Genomic DNA, 23,029 nt, shown 5'->3' with positions numbered 1-23,029 from the left:
ACCGAGGACATGGCCAGGTGAAAGACACACCCTAGGATCACCCTGATCATACCGAATTTAAAGCGGAGGGATGGGCACACAGCAGCTGAACTGCAAGGGAGCTGAATTAAAGAAAAACAACAGTAAAAGTACTCTGCAAAAATGTGGCTCCCCCACAGGTAAACTCCAGGGTGGCTGCAGAGTGGCCACAATATCATGTGTCCCTAATGACTTTAAGCCACAGCAGTATTGGAGAAAACTTCCCATGTAGATGGGCCCTAAGTTAGAGAGGTTAGCAAGAACTAACTGGAACGTCTTCATCCTCACTGATCCTAAGCTCTTGCTTGGTCAGCTTTCCTGGATAGCATGATTTTAGAGACAACAGGTCAGATTCAAGGGCTTTCTTCACATGGAGCTTTTATCCTGTGGTTGAGATTGGTTCTTCACGGAAGTTTGCAGGCTCTTTACATGATGCCATTACCCTGCTGCACTAAATGCCCTTGTTCCATTTTTAAATAGATCGCAGATAATGAGCTATCAAATTACCCCGTTGTGTTCTGCTTCAGTTTCCTCCATGAAAAGAGGAAAAGCTGCAAGAAGAGGAGTGAGATCAGTGAAAGATAATGGAAGACTCATACAGGGAAAGGGGAGGGGGGAAAGGCAGGTGAAATGGGGAGTTGTTGTGATCCTGCATTTAAAACGGACGCAGACAGCCCCATTTTAAATGCAGGATTTTAGGCTGGTGTAGAGATGCCCAGCATCTGCTTTCCATGGATGGAAGGGCTCCACTCAGGGAAAGTACCTCTGCATGATTTGGGGGGATCCTCAGCCCCCCTGCACCGTCCACAACCCACTCCATTCATCAGAGTCCACCCCAGATGGGGCAGGGAAGTCTGCTTCTATCATCCCAGTTGCGTGTGCCTATTTATCCAACCTACTCTGTGTAAAGCATACCCTAATATGGCGAAGTTGTCTTTTTTTAGAGGGGATTCAAGGCATCTCTCTTCCACCATGGATTTGGTTGAGGATACGGTTTCCTATAGCTGTGTATATGATGTTAGGGGCCTAATTATTATCGTTTGTAAAACTGTATTCCTCTTGTGATGTAAACTTCAAGCTTCTTCCAAAAGTGGTACATAGATATTTAAATAAAGATGAAAATTCTGTGAATTATGTTTTACTAAAAATCAGTCAAATTTGTGGAAGTGGCTTAAAGACTCTGCATGGTCTTCCCACCATAACATCTAAAAATAAAAATAAAAATGTATTTCCCCATCTATTCAAAAAATTCTCATCAGCCCATAAAGTGAGTAATGCAGGGCACCAATGTTTATTTTGTTGCATGCTGCTCTAGGTACAATTGTAGAAGAGTGGGATATAAGCAAACAAATAATAATCCATATATTACTGAAGAAAGAATTAGGGATTTTTATTTTGGAATCCAATGATCAGGCAAGATGAACAGGATGTGAGTGAATGTAGACCAGAGAAGAACACCATGGGATTTTTATTTTTCAGGTTGGTATTATCTAAGTGGGTATTATGCCCCAGCCCACAATGGTGAAGGATGTGGTGGTAACATAAAAGTGGGTGTCACTGAAGATGAAATGTACTGGCAGTCATAGGGATATCATAAAACTTGTTCTGGGCTAATGGTGAAAACTAGAACAAGGGTCCCAGTTTGCTACATATAACTGTCACATGGGGGAAGCTCACTTGGGTGAATAGAGAATCTGCCCCCTCACCACCACAAGCGCATCATCTTCTTTCCATTTATTTGCAATGAACTATGCCAAAAATGATGGCAGTGCAGTACCCATTTTTGTATGAACTTGGGCACGCTCCGGGAGAGAGCGCAGGACAGGAAGGCCTGGCGTGCTATGGCCCATGAACGACTGAGCAACAACAACAACCCATTTTGCATCATATGCAGTAGCTTACATCCACACACAGCCCAACCCCATAAACGATTACTTCAGTCATGCTAGTTTCAACCTGCAGGTGTTCACGCTTCAGTAAAGAGTGAAAAGATTGACTGGACCTGGACCGCGAATTGTTCCCACTTGTGTAAGCGGCATAAGGCACTGATTTGAGAGGATGCGTGCGATGTTGCCATTGTGCAAATGAAACTGGGTCAGGGTGTACCTGGGAGAGAATTCATTAGATGGAATCGAGGAGAGTTGAGGGGAGCGTGATCTTTGTAGGCAGCGGTTCGGAATTCCTTGTTTGGCCCACAAAACGTCCCCGATTCAGTCCCCTGGCCACCTCTCCAGGTCTGTTGTCGTTCAGTCGTGTCCGGCTCTTCGTGACCCCCTGGACCATCGCACGCCAGGCCTTCCTGTCCTGCGCTCTCTCCCGGAGCGTGCTCAAGTTCCCATTCATTGCATCGGTGAGGCTATCTAGCCATCTCGTCCTCTGCCGTCCCCTTCTCCTGTTGCCTTCAGGACCGGGCGGGGGAGAGAGGGGGTTTCTTCGCCACCCGCCGCCCGGCTAGCCAAGGCCCTCTTCGGCCACCGACACGCCGCCCGCCCGGCGCGCAGCAGCGGCACGTGGCAACGGCGGGAGCGGCCCCTTCGAGGGGAGGCGCCAGCCGCCCGCTGCGGGCACCGCGCTTTGCCGCGCGAGGCTCTCCGCAAGCTGCCCGCAGGCTGGGCGCTCGAACGCAGCGCCTCCGAAGGGGCGGCGGCCAGCGGCTGGCTCCGAGCCGCCCGACGGAGGGAGCTGGAGGGCGCCGCCCGCCGCCCGCCTCTCCCGCCGCAGGTCCTCGGCCGCGCTCGAGCCTCGCAGCTGCATGCGCGCAGCGGTGCGCGGGAGCGCGTCTTCCGCCCGCTGGCCATGGCGCTGAACGGCTCCGCGGCCGCGGCCGGGGGCAACCGCTCCGCGCCGTCCGCGGCGCCGGCGGGCGCTTCCGGAGGGGGCGGCGGCGGCGGCGAGCCTCTCGCCCTCTTCGGCCTGCTGGTGCTGAGCCTCCTGGCGCTGCTGACGGTGGCCACGTTCGTGTGGAACCTGCTGGTGCTGCTCACCATCCTGCGCGTGAAGGCGTTCCACCGGGTGCCCCACAACCTGGTGGCCTCCGCGGCCGCGGCCGACCTGCTCGTGGCGGCGCTGGTCATGCCGCTCAGCCTGGTGAGGGAGCTGTCGGCCGGGCGGCGCTGGCGGCTGGGCCGCGAGCTGTGCCACGCGTGGGTCTCCGGCGACGTGCTCTGCTGCACGGCCAGCATCTGGAGCGTCACCGCCATCGCCCTGGACCGCTACTGGTCCATCACGCGGCACCTGGAGTACACGCTGCGCGCCCGCCGCCGCGCCTCCAACGTCATGATCGGCCTGGCCTGGGCGCTGTCGGCGCTCATCGCGCTGGCGCCGCTCCTGGGCTGGGGCGGGAGCGCGTACAGCGCCGAGCAGCAGCGCTGCCAGGTCAGCCAGGAGCCCTCGTACACCGTCTTCTCCACCTGCGGCGCCTTCTACCTGCCCCTCTGCGTGGTGCTCTTCGTCTACTGGAAGATCTACAAGGCGGCCAAGTTTCGCATCGGGGGGCGTGGCAGGAGGAGTGCCGTCGTACCCCTCCCAGGAGCTGGCCAGGTACACGGGCATACGCGGGTGGGACAGGGGTTCATTGGCATCAGAGCCCTCCTTAGCCCGCAGCACCGGAATCACGCACACGCAGAAGCAGTGTCGCAGAGCATGTGCAGAAGGCGCCAGAGGGCAGCTCCTTATTCCCAGGAGTAATTCCCAAGCAAAAGGGCAAGCAGAGCGCCCCGTTTGAGAAGTTTAACAAAGCTTAGGGTTGTATCCAACGTCAGTGCTACTTAACATGCTCAAGGACATGAATGGGACAGACGTTAGACTAGCATTGGATACACCTCTTCATTTTAGTCAGTACTTTACCCCAAAATGTAGGCTCAGTCACAGGACCTATAGTCTAGCATTCTCTCAAGGGACTCTCAATGAAGGCTGTTCATTCAGGGCTTAATTTGAACCAGGGCAGACTTGTTTTCAGTATCAAGTCATAGCCCCAGAACTTAAGACCTTATCAGAAACAGTACAATGCATGGAGAAAGCAGGTAACCACAACCATCCCCCACAAATCGTGGGCTGAGGGTGGGGTGATGGGTTTCAAGGAGCAGAGCCTGACACTTCCATGGAAGTTAGAATGAGGACATATCTCCTGTTCTGGGGCGGTGGGGGTGAGGTTGGAATGAGACCTTGACATCTGTGAATGGGAAGATGCAAAACATCTGGAATTAAGACAGAGGCGTGGAAAAGTGGAAAGATGCTTTAATGCAGAGCCATTGCTTAATTTATCAAGCTTGCTTGGAAGTTGCACCTTCTGCCTTAGGACCCCCTTTTATCCCAGATGTGTGGAGGCTGGGTGAGGTTATTCAGTGATGTACTATGATGTTCCAGGACTGACTCTTAACCTTAAGAGTTCTTAGGAAAGGTGTAATGGGCTCTGACTGTTATTAGAAGCTGCAGGAGTGTTGTCATGACCATCAGAACTCTATATAAGAATAGAAAGGTCTGGACATATATAGCTGGGATTCTGTAGGGTGGTTGGATCATTGCATGATGAGGATGGGATGGCAAGGGCCGGGCTTGCACACCTGGGAAGGAAGATGGACAAATCAGACATTAGGAGGCTGGTGTGATAGGGCAGAAATATGTACAGCTGAACTGGATATGATATCATATGTCTTTATCTAACGGTGCATGTTCATACATTATAGACATACACACTGGAAAGCCAGTGTGGTGTAGTAGCTAGAGTGTTGGACTGGGAGTCGGAAGATCCGGGTTCTAGTCCTCACAGCCATGGAAGCTCACTGGGTGACTTTGGGCCAGTCACAGACTCTCAGCCCAACCTACCTCACAGGGTTGTTGTGAGGCTAAAATGGAGAGGAGGAGGATTATGTACGCCGCCTTGGGTTCCTTCTGGAGGAGAAAAGGCAGGCTATAAATGTAATAAATACATAATACATATTGTTTTTTTCTGTGGTTTACCATCAAAAGCCACTTTAACTGACACTCGTTATATAAAGAAAGAAACCGTCATAAATATGAAGCTTTTATGAATACTTACAAATAGTTTAAGATGAGGCCAAAAAATAAGTTTTGGCGCATTTTTGTCCTGCGGCACAACCAAGTTTTAAAAGAGTGAATATTTATTTTATTTTATACTCATACAGTGTATAAAACATCCTGTGCATGTTTACTCAGAAGTAAGTCCCACCATGGGACTTCAGTAAATGGGAAGATGGCGTCTAGTCCATTTCTGAGCTCAGTTCAAAGTGTTGGTGTTGACTTTAAGCCCTAAACAGCTTGGGACCAGAGTATCTAAAGGCATGTCTCCTCCCACATGTACCTGCTCGGACACTTAGGTCATCTTTGCAAAGCCTCCTCCAGATGCTCCCCCCACAAAGGAAGCTGGACAGGTGGCTATAAGAGAGAGAGCTTCGTCAGTGGCGGCACCTAACGTATGGAATAAGCTCCCCAAGGAGGTTTGCCTGGTGCCTATGTTGTTATCTTTTCGGCACTATGCAAAGACCTTTCTTTTCTCCCAGGCATTTTAGAGACCTAGTTCTAGATTTGTATGGGTGTTTTATCGATTCCTGTACTGTTTGTTGTTTGTCTCCTGCACTGTTTTTGTGGCATATTAACTATCCTTTAACCATGGGTTAAAGAGAGCGCAGGACAGGAAGGCCTGGCGTGCTATGTTCCATGGGGTCACAAAGAGTCGGACACGACTGAACGACTGAACAACAACAACAAATGATTCTGTCACATTGCATTCAACTGATGAGTGAGGGTTTGGAAATGCTAACCCCCTGCTTCAGAGCAAGGACTTCACTCAGATTCAACAACTGTTTACCCATCTATGCTTCATCACCTTCATAACTGGAGCTGGTACACCTGCCTGTGTGCATATGGCTCTCATAGTAAGGACTAATGGGAAAAGGTTGCAGGAATGAACTCTGCATAAAAGTTACCTAAAGGAGAGGAGGGCTCCTGAAGGAGATAAAAAGAGCCCTGCTGGATCAGACGGGTGGTGGGGATTTATTTAGTACAGCCTTCCCGGACCTGGTGTCCTCCAGTTGTGTTGGACTGCAACTCCCATCAGCCCCAGCCAGTCCAACCCATCTGGAGAGCACCAGGTTGAGGAAAGCTTATTTAGGGCACAATCCTATTTGTGTTTGGACAGAAAAATATCCTACAGTTCTCAGGAGTTGTATGGAAGTTGGGAGTTGTAGGACTTTTTTCTGTCCTATATGAATAGGATTGCACCTTTAGTAATGAAATTCTAGTCCAGCATCCTATTTCCAACCATTGCCAGCCAGATATTTTTGAGCAGAGTATGAAGGCAGCAGCCCTCTGTTGCTGTATTCTCCCAGCATCTGGCATTCAAAGGCACACTGCCTCTCAATACAGAGGTCCTATTTAGCTGTCCTAAGTCATTGCTGTTAAGATATCTATCCTCCATTAATTTGTGCCAAGCCTTTCTCATACTGAACACAAAGCCAATGCTTCTGAAATCAGTGATGGCGTTCTCATTTACTTGAACTGATCTGCATTGCTTGCTGTATCAGTTCATACATGATCTCAATTGCTTTCAGTGCAGCTTCTTGGGATTAGCGTGCTATTAATGACTGTGATGGATTCCAGTTTGAAATTATTCACACAGTGTTTGTGTCTCCTCTTCCTTGTGTCTCAAATCCATTTGTTTCCTTACACATCAGCACACAGCCTCCTCTGTTTCCTGCTTGTGGGCTTAAATTCTCCAGAATTTATTTCTCAAGTGTCCTCTCACCACTTAATTGGCTAGGCTGCTGTATCCAAGCTCAGACTTCCTGTATTACACAGAGAAGAATATGGGGACACTCCCTGCTCTGCTGGACAACTGATTTATGCGAGCAAAACTGCCTCATGCTGGGGTCCTGGGAAGAATCTGGTCCACTGTCACTGGTGGAACTTGCACAGATAGTCTGAAGAAAGTACTTTCCATTTTTGCAGGAATGGGTCATTGTGTTTTGGAATAACAGACACTTATGACCTAAACTGTTTTGCAGAGGTGGAGTACGCTGCTTCAGAATGATCTTCTGTATGCAGAATATAACAATAATCCTCAAAGAGATTACATTTTAAAGTCTTTAGGAGTGTGTATTACCTCTGTTCTGGTTTGGCATCTGACAGCTTGCTGACAATTACCTCTCTAGTCATAAATATATGACAAATGCCTTGCTGAGGATTTATCCATTTAGCCAGGGTAATTACTAAGGCTGCAATCCTATATTTATTGCTCTTGCAGTAAACTGCCTTGAACACGGTGGGATTTACTTCTGAGTAGACGTGTATAGGATTGCACTGTCACTGGATATTCATGTTTGATCTTTTTAGAACAGTGGAAATGAAAGTTCCGTAAGAATGCATCTGGAAATCAGATACAGACATGCTTGTGAACACACAGAAGGTAGAGGTCTGAATTACTTGATGTCTCACTTATAGGCAATAGCATAACGCGCAGTAGGAAAATCCCCATATTTCTTACAGCAAATTTCCCTGTGATTTCAGAGGTTGTATTCATACTTTTTAAAAACCTGTGATCACATTAAGTTTACAGGAGTGTGGTCACTGTTGCCTGTGGAAACAGGATCAAGACTGAGAATATCTGAAAATATGGCAGGTGTTTTAGACAGCTGATAGTGGGGAAAATTTACTTTGCATGAGCATAACTACTATTCACATTGAAAGTAAAAAAATTAAATTGCAAAGAATATCCTTATAAGTGTTTTGCTAAGGAGAACACACACTTTAATGGGGATGGGAAAATCCCAGGCACTCTGTTGCCCAGCAAATTTATATTTGCCTAGCAATCTGAAATATTGATTCAGCTCTGTGCAGGCTGAATATGCTGTGCAGCCTGAGTAGTAGTAGTAATAATGATATTATTAATTATTATTATTTTGCATGCAAAAATGGAGGCTAGTAAAAACACTGCTATATAGGCAACACTAATATAGTTTCCTTATATTGAATGATCTTAAACTATGTCATTTTCAGAGCTCTGATTATAATGGTTTTGCTAGCTCCGTTTCTCTCCTTTAAGGTGCTTTGTGTGTGTCTCATGTCTCATTTCTCCCCTTTCTATTTCAAACTTAATTTGGTTTTGACTTTTAGCAGAGATTTCCCCAAGCAGGGCTGGATTAAAGAATTTATAGGCCCTAGGCACTCTCATAATCATAGGCCCCCAGGATAGATCTATAGATAAATATTTACATTGTATAGATCCTATAATCATAGATCTATACAGAGTGCTAGGGTGTGTGCTACTTTGGGCAAGTGGGACACAAGGAAGATGGTAGCCTCCAAAATACCCACAGGGACCCCCAAAATAATAGTCCAAGTCCCCAGATACTTCCCCACATTCATATTTTTTCATTTAAACATATCGGGACTTTTATGTCCTTCTCCTGACCTACGCTGTTGCCACCTATTACTCTTACTTGCATAGCAGAGCTAATCAGAAACGTTGCTATGGTAGCCCAGAGAGGTCCTATCCCTGTTTCCAGAAGGGGGAAAATTGCCAGGGAGTTTTCCTTTTCTTCCCATCAAAAGGTTTGGAGCGCTGACCAATTAGGACATTTGGCTACACCTACCCTTAACCAAATTTGGCAGTACTAAGCTCTGAAAGCCTTGCCTAGCCATTAGCCAATGAGAATGCTGCTGCAAAAGAACTCACACCATCCAACCGCAAGGAACCTACACAGCGGAAATGACTGAGAACCTGTTTTTTTTTAAATGAAGTTGGCATAGATAATAAAATGGTTTGAATACCATTGACAAATTCTGCACACAGCCCTTCTATCTTAAAATGGATAAAGCCACCAATTTGGAAGGCTTTAAATGGGTTTGGACAAATGCCTGTAGGAAAAGGCTATCAGTGGCTACTAGTCTTGATGGCTATGTGCTACCTCCAGTACCAGAGGCAGTGAGCCTATGTACACCAGTTGCTGGGGAACATGGGCAGGAGGGTGCTGTTGCACTCGTGTCCTGCTTGTGAGTTCCTGGTCAACAGCTGGTTGGCCACTGGGAACAGAATACTGGACTAGATGGGCCCTTGGTCTGATCCAGCAGGGCTCTGCTTATGTTCACTTATCACTTGAGATGGGCAGACAGCAAGCAGCACTCAGTGAAAGGTTTAGTTTTCTTGTGATAGGTCTATGTCCAGTGATGAAGCTGCCTCTAGAGCAAGGGCAGTTTTGCAAATATATTTATTTGAATACTTTATTCTGATCATGTGTTTTTGTTTAAAATTGTCATGAAATACAACCCTCCCACCAAAACAAGACACATGAAACATTTGAGCCAATATATTCTTGGCAGAAGGCAAAGGAGTTATACAAGGTTAATAAGACCTATCATTTGAACACAGTGGGTTGGATCCACTTAGTCATACTTGGAGTAGCCCTATTGAAATCAATCATTACTAGCCCACATCCCATTGATTTCAATGGGTGCACCCTAAGCCTGGATCCAACCCCCAAAACCTCATTTAGATTTATTTTTGGTTTCTAAGGTTATAGAATGCACACTTGCATGAGAGTAAGGCCCATTTAACTCACTGTGACTTACTTTTGAGTAGACATGCCTAGGATTGCACTGCAAGTCATTTCGCATGTGTACACGAGTATGTATGTGTACACATACATTTTGCATATGTTCCTTTAAGAAAATGAATTTTGATATTCTTGAGATTTTGAAGTGTCTGATTATACATGTCAGAAAATAAGATTCTATTGCTTGTATCTCAGCCATGAAGTTATCAAGATCCTACAACTATAATTCTTCTTAAAATATCCAGTGGTACAGATAACTTATGTTAAGGAGTATGGTTCGTCTGGTAATTAATATAACTATTAATCTGTTGTTTTGAGGATTACTAGTCTCTAATTGCATTAGTTGTTGTTGTTCAGTCATTAAGTCGTGTCCGACTCTTCGTGACCCCATGGACCACAGCACGCCAGGCCTTCCTGTCCTCCGCTCTCTCCCGGAGTGTGCTCAAGTTCATATTCATTGCATCGGTGATGCTATCTAGCCATCTCATCCTCTGCCGTCCCCTTCTCCTTTTGCCTTCAATCTTTCCCAGCATCAGGGTCTTTTCCAGTTAGTTTTCTCTTTGCATTAGGTGGCCAAAATATTTGAGATTCAGCTTCAGTATCTGTCCTTCCAAAGAGCACTCAGGGTTGATTTCCTTTAGGATTGACTGATTTGACCTCCTTGCAGTCCAGGGGACTCGTAAGAGTCTTCTCCAGCACCACAGTTCGAAAGCATCAATTCTTCAGCGCTCAGCCTTCCTTATAGTCCAGCTCTCACAGCCATATGTTACTACTGGGAAAACCATAGCTTTGATTAGACGGACCTTTGTCGGCAAGGTGATGTCTCTGCTTCTTACTATGCTGTCTAGGTTTGCCATAGCTTTTCTCCCAAGGAGCAAGTGTCTTTTAATTTCATGGCTGCAGTCACCGTCTGCGGTGATCTTGGAGCCCAAGAAAATAAAATCTGTCACTGCTTCCATTTCTTCCCCTTCTATATGCCAGGAAGTGATGGGGTCAGATGCCATGATCTTCGTTTTTTTAATGTTGAGTTTCAAACCAGCTTTTGCACTCTCTCTCCGCTTTCACCCTCAACAACAGGCTCTTTGGATCCTCTTCGCTTTCTGCCATTAGGGTGGTACCGTCTGCGTATCTGAGGTTGTTGATAATTCTCCCGGCAATCTTAATTCCGACCTGTGAGTCATCCAACCTGGCGTTTCTCATGATGTACTCTGCATATAAGTTAAATAAGCAGGGTGACAATATGCAGCCTTGTTGTACTCCTTTCCCAATTTTGAACCAATCGGTTGTTCCGGTTCTTACTGTTGCTTCTTGGCCCTCATACAGGTTTCTCAGGAGACATGTAAGGTGGTCTGGTACTCCCATCGCTTTAAGAATTTGCCACAGTTTGTTGTGATCCACACAATCAAAGGCTTTAGCGTAGTCAATGAAGCAGAAATAGACTTTTTCTAGAATTCTCTTGCTTTCTCCATGATCCAGTGAATGTTGGCGATTTGATCTCTAGTTCCTCTGCCTCTTCGAAAACCAGCTTGTACTTCCAGTAGTTCTCAGTTCACATACTGCTGAAGCCTAGCTTGTAGGATTTTGAGCATCACCTTGCTGGCATGTGGAATGAGCACAATTGTATGGTAGTTTGAACACTCTTTGGCGTTGCCCTTCTTTGGAATTGTAATGTAAACTGACCTTTTCCAGTCTTGTGGCCACTGTTGAGTGTTCCAGATTTGTTGGCCTATTGAATGCAGCACTTTAACAGCATCATCTTTTAGGATTTTAAATAGCTCAGCTGGAATACTGTCATCTCCACTAGCTTTGTTGTTAGTAATGCTTCCTAAGGCCCACTTGACTTTGCTGTCTAGGATGTCCGGCTCAAGTTCAGTGACTGCACTATCATGGCTATCAGGGACATTCAGATCTTTCCTGTATAGTTCTTCTCTGTATTCTTTCCACCTCTTCTTAATCTCCTCTGCTTCTGTTAGGTCCCTGCCTTCTTTGTCCTTTATCATGCCGGCCTTTGCACAAAACGTTCCCTTGAGATCTCCAATTTTCTTGAAGAGATCTCTAGTCTTTCCCATTCTATTGTTTTCCTCGATTTCTTTGCATTGTTCATTTAAGAAGGCCTTCTTATCTCTCCTTGCTATTCTCTGGAACTCTGCATTCAGTTGGACATATCTTCCCCTTTCTCCCTTGCTTTTCACTTCCCTTCTTTCCTCAGCTACTTGTAAAGCCTCATCAGACAGCCACTTTGCTTTCTTGCATTTCTTTTTCTTTGCGATGGATTGAGTTGCTGCCTCCTGAACATTGTTACAGACCTCCGTCCATAGTTCCTCAGGCACTCTGTCTATCAGGTCTAATCCCTGAAATCTATTCCTCACCTCCACTGTATATTCATAAGGGATATGATTTAGGTCATACCTGAATGGTTTAGTGGTTTTCCCTACGTTCTTCAATTTAAGCTGAAATTTTGCAATAAGAAGCTCATGATCTGAGCCACAGTCAGCTCCAGGTCTTGTTTTTACTGACTGTATAGAGCTTCTCCATCTTTGACTGCAAAGTACATAATCAATCTGATTTCAATATTGACCATCTGGTGATGTCCATGTGTAGAGTCGCCTCTTGTGCTCTTGGAAAAGAGTGTTTGCTATGATCAGCGTGTTCTCTTGGCAAAACTCTGTTAGTCTTTGTCCTGCTTCATATTGTACACCAAGGCCATGCCTGCCTGTTATCCCGGTTATTTCTTGACTTATTACTTTAGCATTCCAATCGCCTATGATGAAGAGGACATCTTTTTTTGGTGTTAGTTCTAGAAGGTGTTGTAGGTCTTCATAGAACCGATCAACCTCAGCTTTTTCAGCCTCAGTGGTTGGGGCATAGACTTGAATTACTGTGATGTTGAATGGTCTGCCTTGGATTCGTACTGAGATCATTCTATCGTTTTTGAGATTGTACCCAGTACTGCTTTTCCCAGCCTTTTGTTGACTATGAGTGCTACTCCATTTCTTCTGAGGGATTCTTGCCCACAGTAGTAGATATAATGGTCACCTGAATTAAGTTCGCCCATGCCTGTCCATTTTAGTTTGCTGATTCCCAAGATGTTGATGTTCAATCTTGCCATCTCATGTTTGACCACTTCCAGCTTACCTTGATTCATTGATCTTACATTCCTGGTTCCTAAACAATATTATTCTTTACAGCATCGGATTTTCTTTTCACCACCAGACACATCCACAGCTGAGTGTCCTTTCGGCTTTGGCCCAGCTGCTTCACTCTTTCTGGTGCTACTTGGAAATATCCTCTGCTCTTCCCCAGTAGTATATTGGACACCTTCCAACCTGAGGGGCTCCTCTTCCGGCATCATATCTTTTAGCCTTGTGATACGTTCCATGGTGTTTTCTTGGCAAGAATCCTGGAGTGAGTTGCCATTTCCTTCTCCAGTGGACCACATTTTGTCAGAACTCTCCGCCATGACCTGTCCGTCTTGGGTGGCCCTGCACGGCATAGCTTATGGCTTCACTGAGTTGTGCAAGCCCCTTCGCCACAACAAGGCAGTGATCCATGAAGGGGAATTGCATTAGTACAAAGTGTTAATGTGTTAAAAAAAGATTGTTGCTAACACGAGTAAGGTTTGCACCATTTGTTTGCACCCCACTAGTTGAAATTATAGAAATAGCTAGGGATTAACCTGTTCAATATTTTTCCAATATCTTCTGCATAGCGAGCATTGCACAGCATTGAAAGTCCCATTACTTCAAGAGAGAAATGATTTTATTATGCACAATGAGAGTCTTGGTCAGGTGATAATGTTTTTATAGCTAGATGTGTATTCAGTGGAACAGTCTCATTTGTGCATTCTTACCTTCAAGATTTGATTGATTGATTGATTGATTGACTGATTGAATTTCTTAATCACCCATCTGGCCGGTCATCCAGCCACTCTGGGTGATGTACAGCAATACAAACAGTAAAATTCTACTTTAAAACGTTATATTTCTAAAAAATACTCTAACCCACCCCAAATGCCTGCCTGAACAACCACGTTTTTAATGCACGGCGGAAGCCCATTAAAGAGGGAGCATGGTGGAGTTCCCTAGGAAGGGAGTTCCACAGAGTGGGGGCCACCACAGAAAAGGCCCTCTCCCTTGTCCTCACCAGCCTAGCTGTCCTGGCTGATGGGACAGAGAGGAGGCCATCCAAGGCTGCTCTTGTTAAGTGGCCTGTCTGGTGTTGCTGGAGGAGCTCCTTAAGATAGGCTGGGCCGGAACTATATAGAGATTTAAAGGTCAAAACCAACACCTTGAATTTGGCCCGGAAAACAACTGGTAACCAGTGCAACTCCTTCAGCACTGGAGTGATGTGATCATGCCAGCAGCTGCCTTTAATCAGGCAAATTGCCGCGTTCTGTACCACCGAACCGTCTTCAAGGGTAACCCCAAATAGAGCGCATTACAGTAGTCTAGATGCGAGGAGACCAGGGCATGTACTACTGATGGTAGCAGATGTTCGGGAAGGTAGGGGCACAGCCTCCATATCAGATGGAGTTGGTACAGCTCACAGCTGACACCTGAGCCTCCATTGACAGCTGGGAGTCTAAAATGACCCGCAGGCTGCGGACCTGGTCTTTCAAGGGTAGCCGTACCCCATTGAACACCAGGTCAACATCCCCCAGCCTCCTCTTGTCTCCCACCAAAAGTACCTCGGTTTTGTCAGGGTTCAGCTTTAGCTTATTCCTGCCCATCCAGCGACTCACCATCTCCAGACATTTGGACAGGGATTCTATGGCCAACCTTGGTGAAGATTTAAATGAGAGGTAGAGCTGCGTGTCATATGCATATTGATGACACCGCACCCCAAACTTCCTGATGATAGCCCCCGGTGGCTTCACATAGATGTTAAAATAGCATCGGGAAGAGGATGGAACCCTGTGGCACCCTACAAGTGAGCAGCCACGAGTCTGAAACCTCCTCTCCTAGAGCTACCCTCTGGTACCTGTTGGAGAGGAAGGACCAGAACCACCGTAATACGGTGTCTCCAGTGCCCAACCCCTCCAAGCGGTCCAGGAGGATACCATGGTCAATGGTATCAAAAGCTGCTGAGAGGTCGAGGAGAACAAGGAAGGAGCATTCGCCCCTATCCAGAGTCCTCATATCATCCAGCAAGGCGACCAAGGCCATTTCTGTCCCATACCCAGGCCTGAAGCCTGATTGAAATGGATCTAGATAATCGGCTTCTTCCAAGTCTACCTTCAACTGCATCGCCACCCTGCTCAATCACCTTGATCAAAAATGCTAGATTCGAGACTGGGCGAAAGTTGTTCAAAACTTGGGGATCCAAGGAGGGCTTCTTTAAGAGCGGTCTTATCACTGCCTCCTTGAGGGCTGATGGCATCACTCCCTCCTCAAGGGAGGCATTCGCCACCACCCTGATCCCCTCACCCAATCTCTCTCTGCAGCTCATAATGAGCCAAGATGGGCAAGGATCAAGTAAGTAGGTGGTTGGTCTTACAGATGAAAGCACCTTGTCCACTTCGTCAGAAGGAAGAAGCTGGAACCGATCCCACAAAACCGGTTTGCCACAGCACAGACCACCTCTCGCTCGCTGTGTCGACGGCACACGTAATAACACTCCTGATCTGATCAATTTTATCCGCAAAGTGCCTTGCCAAGGCCTCACAGGAGGTCTTAGAATGCTCCAGCGGTTCTGGAGCAACTGGACAGATCAGGCTCCGGACCACTTGGAACAGCCTCCTGGGACAGCACTCTGTGGACGCAATAGAGGCAGCATAGTATTCCTTTTATGCTGCCTTCATCACCACATGATAGGCTGAAGATACAGCTCTAGTCCATGTCTGATCGTCTTCCGAGCGAGACTTCCGCCACCGGCGCTCTAGCCGTCTCACCTCCTGTTTCAGAGCTTGTAACTGCGGATTGAACCATGGTGCAGTCTGAGTCTTGTTCAGGGGGAGAGGGCATTTCGGAGCCACCCAATCTAATGCCGCATTCCAGCCACCCACCAGGGTCTCGACTGAGTGGCCATTTGCGTGTTCCAGAGAATCCCCAAGCGCATTCAAGAATCAATTTGGATCCATAAGATGCCTGTAGCAGACCATTTTAATGGGTCCTCCACCCCTGCAGAGGGGTTGTGGTACCAAGAGTCCAGTGTCACCTGATAGTGATCTGACCATGACAAAGGAGTGGTGGATATACGCCTGACTTCCAGATCACTCCCTGCTTCTCCAGAAACAAACACAAGGTCTAGCGCATAACCAGCTACATGGGTGGGCCCAGTTGGAATAGGGTGCAGCTCCCAGGAAGCCATGGTCTCTATGAAGTCCCGAGGTGCCCCCGTGAGGATGGCCTCCATTGAAGTCCCCCAACACCAATAAGTTAGGGGACTGTACACACACATCGGAGACTCCCTCAAGCACCTCAGCCAGGGAGTCAGTGGTGCAGTGGGCTGGCCTGCCCCTAGCACTCCACCGGCGCCTGCCGCCCAGCCTCTGTATAGTCATCTGCTTTCAGATGCAGTGGGAAATTAAAAATGAGCTGATAAGGAAGAAGAAATATTGTACCGTTGGTACAAAGTGTTGGAAAAACTAATATAACATGTCTGGGGGTTTTAATATTTTAAAAAAACTATTGTTTATATCTTTGGTTTGATTCAAACCCCCAGATCCTCTGTAATTTGCTATCAGTTTCAGTGTTTCCTGATTGGTTTGGAAAAGTTTGAAGCAGGATTGATACGTCACTTTGATCCTTTGACACAGCGTATCTCATCTTCATTCAAATTCATTTTGGAACTAAAGGAATCTATATGCTTCTGTTAGGTTGGCAGAGATAAGCTATAGCTGTGGGCTTTGCCAATGTGAAACATGACTGCGGAAACAGTTCCAAGAGGCCGCTGTCAAGGCAAGAGCCTGATTAAACCAAACACATAAGATAACTCCTGTGCTGTGGGAAATATAAATGTTCAGGATATTAGAGATGTATTTTTTTATTTATTTTTGAAATTCATTTGAAGTACTTTTATGACACTCCTCAGCCAAAAAGACTCCCAGAGGGGCTTACATATAATCAATTAAAAAAGACAGTCCCTGCCCCCAGGCTTGCAATCTAAAAAGACACGACACACAAGGAAAAAGGAATGGGGAGGGAAGAGTGGGAAAATAATTATTGTAGCAGGGTTGGTGGAATGGTCCTGCTCTCCCTCTCATCTCTGCCTGTGCATCCTGGAATGGTTGGTGGTGGTGACAGTTGAGAGAGGAGGAGCCTTCATGAGGGAGGTCTTTGGCAGGACTCGTGCAGTGGCCCCGCTCTCCCTCTCATCTGCCTCAGCATAGCCTGCTGGAATGGCTTTTGTTGTGGGTCACTACATACACAGGTGGAAATGGGCAGATGCAATGGGGGAGGGGTAGAAACAGAAAGAGCCCGAGTGACAGGAGATGCTGCAATAGGAGGAAGCAGGAGAGCAATATCTGGATCAAACTGTTACTGATTTCCATGACTGTGGAGTCGTCTTTCTTTATACACGTCAGCATTCACTCAGTCTAGTACAGATTAGGGGGAGAGATCTGCAGTCATTGATTGGAAGCACCACACCAGTGACCATTATGCATCCTTAACTGGAGAGCAATCCTAGACAGAGCCTGGGGGGGCCATAGGATACTTCAGATTCCTGGATCCGAGGTTGGAGATAGCGCTCTGACTTTGGACCCAGGAGTCAGCGCTCCCCTCCCATTCGCAGCTGGCATGGAGAGAACTGCGCCAGCTGCCTCTCTGAGGTAGCAAAGGCAACCTCGGAGGGGAAGGAAAGGGGGCGTGTCAGTGGTCGGGGAGGGGACTGGGGAGGCCAGCTTATACTGAGTCCAGAGACCTTCCCAGCCTCCTTCCCTCCCCAATGCCTCCGCTAGATGGGAAAAATGCTGTCTAGCTAAAATGTCTAGCTAGTGGAAGCAAAGATTGCCTCTGTGCTCCTCCCGCTCTGCATAGGATCCCTGCCAGCCTCTAAGTCTGGAGGCTGACAGGAATCCCGATAGGATTGTGCCCTTGAACACTTATTTGAGAACGATGAAATGTCTTCAAGAGTATCCATGCAGAGTGGGGGACAGGGGATGGGGACAAATGTCATCCTATAACGTAGGAAGGAGGCTTGCAGCGTTACGAGATGCCTCTGCACATTCACTCCTTCATTCTTACGTTCTAGAGTCGTGTCTCCCTTCTTTAGGGATAGACAGCATTATCCATCCTGATGACTGATAGTTGCCTTTTGCTGAAACCTAGCCTCTCTGGGGCTGGTACCTTCTTATCATACTAAAGAGGTTCATTAGCCATTATGAAGCTTGCACAAAGGTTGCATACAGATACAGCTAGTCCCGTACAATTGCACCCTTGAGAGAAGCAGAGCAATGTTAAATGCCTATTAAATTCTCACTTCAATGGAAGTGTGAACAGTTCTGTTTGTTTTGTTACTTCACAGTTTATTTACTGAACAAAGTTGAGGATGGACAGCTGATATTATTCAGACCAGAACAATCCCATATAAGGGTACTTTATACAGGAGTACTATTGGGTCTCTGCTCTTTATTTATTGATTTGATTTGTAACCCACCTTTCTACCAAGAAAAATGGCACTCAAGGTGGCTTACAATCACAAACAAAACTTGATTAAAACAGTAATAAAAACACATGCATTAAAACACAAAAACAAACCAACAGCAGAATAAAAACTGCATCCATCCCATCAGACCCACTTACATGCCAAAGGCCTGCTTGAATAAAAAGGTCTTTGCTTGCTGGTGGAAAGACAGCAGAGAGGGAGTGTTTACTGTTCATCAGTAAAGTTTCATATACAGAAGCTGGGATCGGCGCAGGGGTTGTTCTCAATACTATTTGCTAGTAGGGACGTCGGAGAAATCGGCAATGGATTCAAATGAGTTTGGATTTCTATGAATCTGACCTGTGGATTCTGTAGCTGACTGACTTTTTCCAGGTCACACATACTCCTCAGACTAGTTTTACACTTTTGGAGGGTATTTGCATGAATGCACACTTGTGTAAATGCATTAATCTGCATTAGTTATTTCATATTTGTGCTAATTTGCATTAACTAATGCAGACTAACGTAATTGCACAAATGCACACCAGTGCTAATGCGAATTAACATAAGTGGAATGAAATTCTGGTAAAAAAAAAATCTGATTCCGTTAATGAATGGATGAGAGAACGAAAGATGCCTGACAATCCGTGAAACACAGACAGAATGGATTTAACAAAATCCATACATCCCTATTTGCTAGCAACCACAATCCTGTATTGAAGCAAGTCCCCTAATGCCATTTCTTTTTTCACACACCACCAATAATGATACCACATTGAGTATATAATTCATTTTTACTTTCATCAGAGTTGGTACCACATAGGGAAGCAAGATGCAAAAGAAAAGAAAAGAAGGATTTAGTCTCACAGGAGATTGTTTTTATTCCTGCAGAACTTCGCAAACAGCTGCCCTGGAACTAAAAAAAAACAACTAAGGAGGATGGGTGGATAGGTAGATGGTACAGTGGCAACAAGACCATACATCAGGGATTGGGACAAAGAAATGCTTGACTCCTCAACTGTAGAATGGGAGCGTAGAGTAAGGTAGGGTGTAATTAGCTTAGCACTCTCTTCTTTCTTGGAGCCAACTTCTTTCTATACCCACTTGAGAGCCAGTATGGTGTTGTGGTGAGAATGTTGGACTGGGAGCTGGGAGATCTGGGTTCTAGTCCCCACTCGGCCATGGAAGCTCACTGGGTGACTTTGGGCCAGTCATAGACTCAGCCCAACCTACCACACAGGGTTGTTGTGAGGATAAAATGGAGAGGAGGAGGATTATGTAAGCCGCCTTGGGTTCCTTGCAAGAGGAAAAAAGGCAGGAGATAAATGCAAGAAATAAATAATAAATAAACTTTGAAATCCATAATAATAGGTCATTTTGAGAGTGTGATAAATATTGCCACTCGTGGGTGACTAGTTTTTTTAAAAACAAAAATGTTTACAGAACATACATAGCACGTTGCTCATTGTAATATTAATATTCAGTAGTTGTGGGTGCTGCTGTGCATGGAGTATCCTGTTTGTGGGATATAGCTTTGGCCAAGGGATGAATTCTCCTGGATTAGGAGAAAGAGCCAGCTTCCCATCTCCCCAGTGTTTAGCCAAATATTGAATCTTAACAAAGCCAAAACAATATGGTTGGGATCTTAAGAGTCCTGGGCTTATAGATGGATGTACGCATGGGGGCAATGCCAGTTTTCTCTTCTGGTATTAGCCCCTAATGCTGCTCCAGATAGTTTCCCAATGGTCAGGAGCAGAGGAACAGAGGAAGCTTGAAAAGCTGCAGTGCATGATCAAGAGGAATTTGGCTCTTTGGCTTCCAGCCTACATGAAAAGGTAGTGGATGAGTAGCATGGGACATCCTGGATGTTTCTGGCTTACAAAATTCAGCATAGAAGTTCACCTACTCCTTATTTATATAACTTCCTCTCCCTCATCAGAGATCTAGTACATTTATAGCGTTCAAGGTCTAGAGTTTGGGTTTATGTACAAATGTTCCGTTGCCATTTTAATCAAAGGATTATTTTTTCTTCCAAACCAAAACGGTCTTGATAAAAATTCCTGTTTGCTTTTATGTCAAGGTGAAAGAAGCTTCTCAGCCCCAGATGGTGTTTACAGCTCGTCATGCGACTGTCACTTTTCAGACAGATGGAGAAACATGGAGGGAACAGAAAGAAAAGAAAGCAGCTCTGATGGTTGGCATTTTAATTGGTGTGTTTGTACTTTGTTGGATTCCTTTCTTTGTCACGGAACTAATCAGCCCTCTCTGTTCCTGCACCATTGCATCTATCTGGAAAAGTATCTTCCTCTGGCTTGGCTACTCTAATTCTTTCTTCAATCCTCTTATTTATACAGCATTTAACAAAAATTACAACAATGCATTCAAGAACCTTTTTGTGAAACAGAGATAAAAGGCTGCCAGAAAAGACGACAGCTATGTTTATTTTGCTGTGCTGGCCTAACATACGCAAAATTTCTCTGCTATGTAAAATGTACAACAGAGCATTAAGTACCCATGGAAATTAAGCAATAATGAAGAAGTGCTGAGGTATCAAAGCCTGAAAAGTAACACAGCCTGTTATGATCTTCCAGTGCAATGCAGAAATGGAAGTCTAGACCATTGTAGGGGGCAGAGGGAATCTAATAATTGTAAAGGTCGTCCCACTGCATTAGATGCAATGCTGTTATGTAAAGTTTATGTAAACCTCAAATTCAAGAATTTCCATTAAATCCGTGTTCAGCTAAACGTACCGCGTTGCTTGCCAGGTGAACAGTCACGAGTTCACATTTTAGCCTCATTTTTGTAAAACCTCAAAACTTCCACTGAGTCATATAAAATACCTGGTTGGGTCCCAATATTATGCAGATGGCTGCTGCCTATAATGAGTTTCTGGGTAAAGATTAAGTAAAGAAAGGCTGAATCACAGAATCATTGTAATTATGTAGCAGAATGTTTATACGTTTATAGTCACAACAAAACCAAGCAAATATCTGTGATGCAAAATGACCCAAGGAAGCTGAGTTGGATGCATTTTCTTTAGACTGCAGCAGAAGAGGATTTGGACAAAACTCCTAGTTAGCGTAAAAGGCCAGAGCCTTCCACTGAAATCTAGATTGTTTCAGGCTTACATAGATATAATGGGCAAGATGTCCTTTAGTAGCTAGGAGGGATCCTATTAACTGCATTTGCATACATATTGTCCGTGTGTGTTTATATCTCTGTCCAGTTAATAATAGTTGTAAACATATTCTTATACAGGAGGTCTCACTACTCTGAACATTTCATGTTGCCAGGGAGAACCATCACCTCTCCCTTAACTGATTATTTTACTTTTATTTAATTCTACGTATTCAAGGATAGGAAAGCATACTGCATTAAACCTGCAGTAACCTTGGCACTGTCAATTAGAGGTTACCATCATATTCCAGCAAACTTGTGCTCCTTTCCTCTTCCAGAAGAATGCTATTGCACATTTAGCCGCTATCTGGCCATAGAAAGTAAATGCAATCTTTTCTTGGAACACACAAGTTTTTTTTTATTAAACTGGCATAAGTGAGTTCTAAGTTAAGGATAAGTGAGTGAATAAGTGCTTTGTTCTGCAGAGCAAATGGTAGGTTCAAGTTCCCCAAGGATTTGCTGTGCAACATTTTTTCAAAAGTTAAGATGGTTACTGAAGGGCTACTGAACCAGGCAACGTCTAAATAGAATATTACGCATCTCCAACACCACAAGACCTAAGAATACAAAGGAAGCATATGAAATACAAAGGAAAGTGGGAGGTTTATGTTTTGGAGTGCTAACCTCAGAAGCTAATGAGATTTGGAAAAGGTCTCCATCCTGACCACTCAAAAAGCTAATAAGCTCTCTGTGCTGAAATAGTTTCAGAAGATTGCAGAGAGAGAGAGCGCGATATAGACCAGAGGTGCAAAACCTCAAGCCCAGGAGCCAAATCCAGCCCTCCTGCAGTCTGTCTGATCCTATGGCATTCCCTAGATGGTCATGCCCCCTTTCCCCCAACCACCAATCGTTCGGTGGTTTTCTGGCTTTTGTGCAGTTTTCCCCTCATTGTAAAAGGTTGAAATGCCTCTCCCAAGAGTTGGTTACTGGCAGGAAGAACTTCAAGCTACAATATGCTGGCGTTTTGCCACCCCCCCTTGCCTTCAGCCCCACTGCTGGAATATACCCGCAAAAGCTTTTCCAAAATGAAAGTTCACCCTTGGGCTGAAAGAGGTTCTGCACTCCTGATATAAACAGACACACACAGAGAAACGTAGAAAGTGCTGGTATTGCACTGACCCCAATATAGGCAACTGCCTTATACTGAGTTAGACCACAGGAAGTATCCAGTGCAACACGAGTGCTAATGAAATTGTGTTGCACTAGTATCTGGGACCTCAAGCACCATGCCAATGACATTAGCTGGCGCAATGGAATTCCCCAGGAAACCTGTTGTGCCCGCTAATGCTATTGGCGTTGCGCTAGAGGACCTGTACGCTAGTGCAACACAGATGGTTAGCCTTCGTGTCATTTTGGATACTGCTCCGTGGGTCCATCTAGCCGAGCAACTGGCCATTGAGTTTTTCCCTGTCCTATACCATAGATACCAGAGCCTGAACCTGGGACTTCCTGCATGCAAAGCAAGTGCTCTTGAGATGTGTGCATATCCCCTCAGCTGAACAGCAAAGGAAGGTGACATTGAAGACCCTCTCTTTCGTACACACTGTTCTCCACTGCTCTTCACCAGCTCCAGTTATTTGAGGGTGAGGTAGAATATCTAAATAGCAGCTGTGGGAAATGACGTGGAAAACAGACTTACTAGCATGTTATTGTGGGTGGAAGAGTCTTAATAACCATCA

General features: G+C 45.6%; 1 protein-coding gene across 1 annotated transcript; it reads left to right on the top strand.

Annotated features, from left to right (window-relative positions):
- The first annotated feature begins 1,283 nt into the window (after positions 1-1,283).
- Positions 1,284-21,727, top strand: LOC146358345 (5-hydroxytryptamine receptor 5A-like). The gene is made up of 3 exons (XM_084808320.1): positions 1,284-1,820; positions 2,399-3,558; positions 20,254-21,727. The coding sequence occupies exons 1-3, from the start codon at positions 1,769-1,771 to the stop codon at positions 20,581-20,583; spliced, it is 1,542 nt and encodes a 513-aa protein (XP_084664446.1). The 5' UTR covers positions 1,284-1,768; the 3' UTR covers positions 20,584-21,727.
- The last annotated feature ends 1,302 nt before the right edge of the window (positions 21,728-23,029 follow it).

The sequence above is a fragment of the Heloderma suspectum genome, chromosome 1 (genome assembly GCF_057233095.1).
Source record: "Heloderma suspectum isolate Gila_16-S chromosome 1, 16-S_ref, whole genome shotgun sequence".
NCBI classification, from domain to species: Eukaryota; Metazoa; Chordata; class Lepidosauria; order Squamata; family Helodermatidae; genus Heloderma; species Heloderma suspectum.
This window is presented reverse-complemented; position numbering and strand designations above follow the sequence as displayed.

Excerpts from the sequence above, each read along its gene's own strand:
- LOC146358345 (XM_084808320.1), top strand. The coding sequence starts at position 1,769 with ATGCCAAAAATGATGGCAGTGCAGTACCCATTTTTGTATGAACTTGGG. Across the intron at positions 1,821-2,398 it reads TTTGTATGAACTTGGGCACG|CGTCCCCTTCTCCTGTTGCC; the intron begins CTCCGGGAGAGA and ends CTCGTCCTCTGC. Across the intron at positions 3,559-20,253 it reads CCCTCCCAGGAGCTGGCCAG|GTGAAAGAAGCTTCTCAGCC; the intron begins GTACACGGGCAT and ends TTTTATGTCAAG.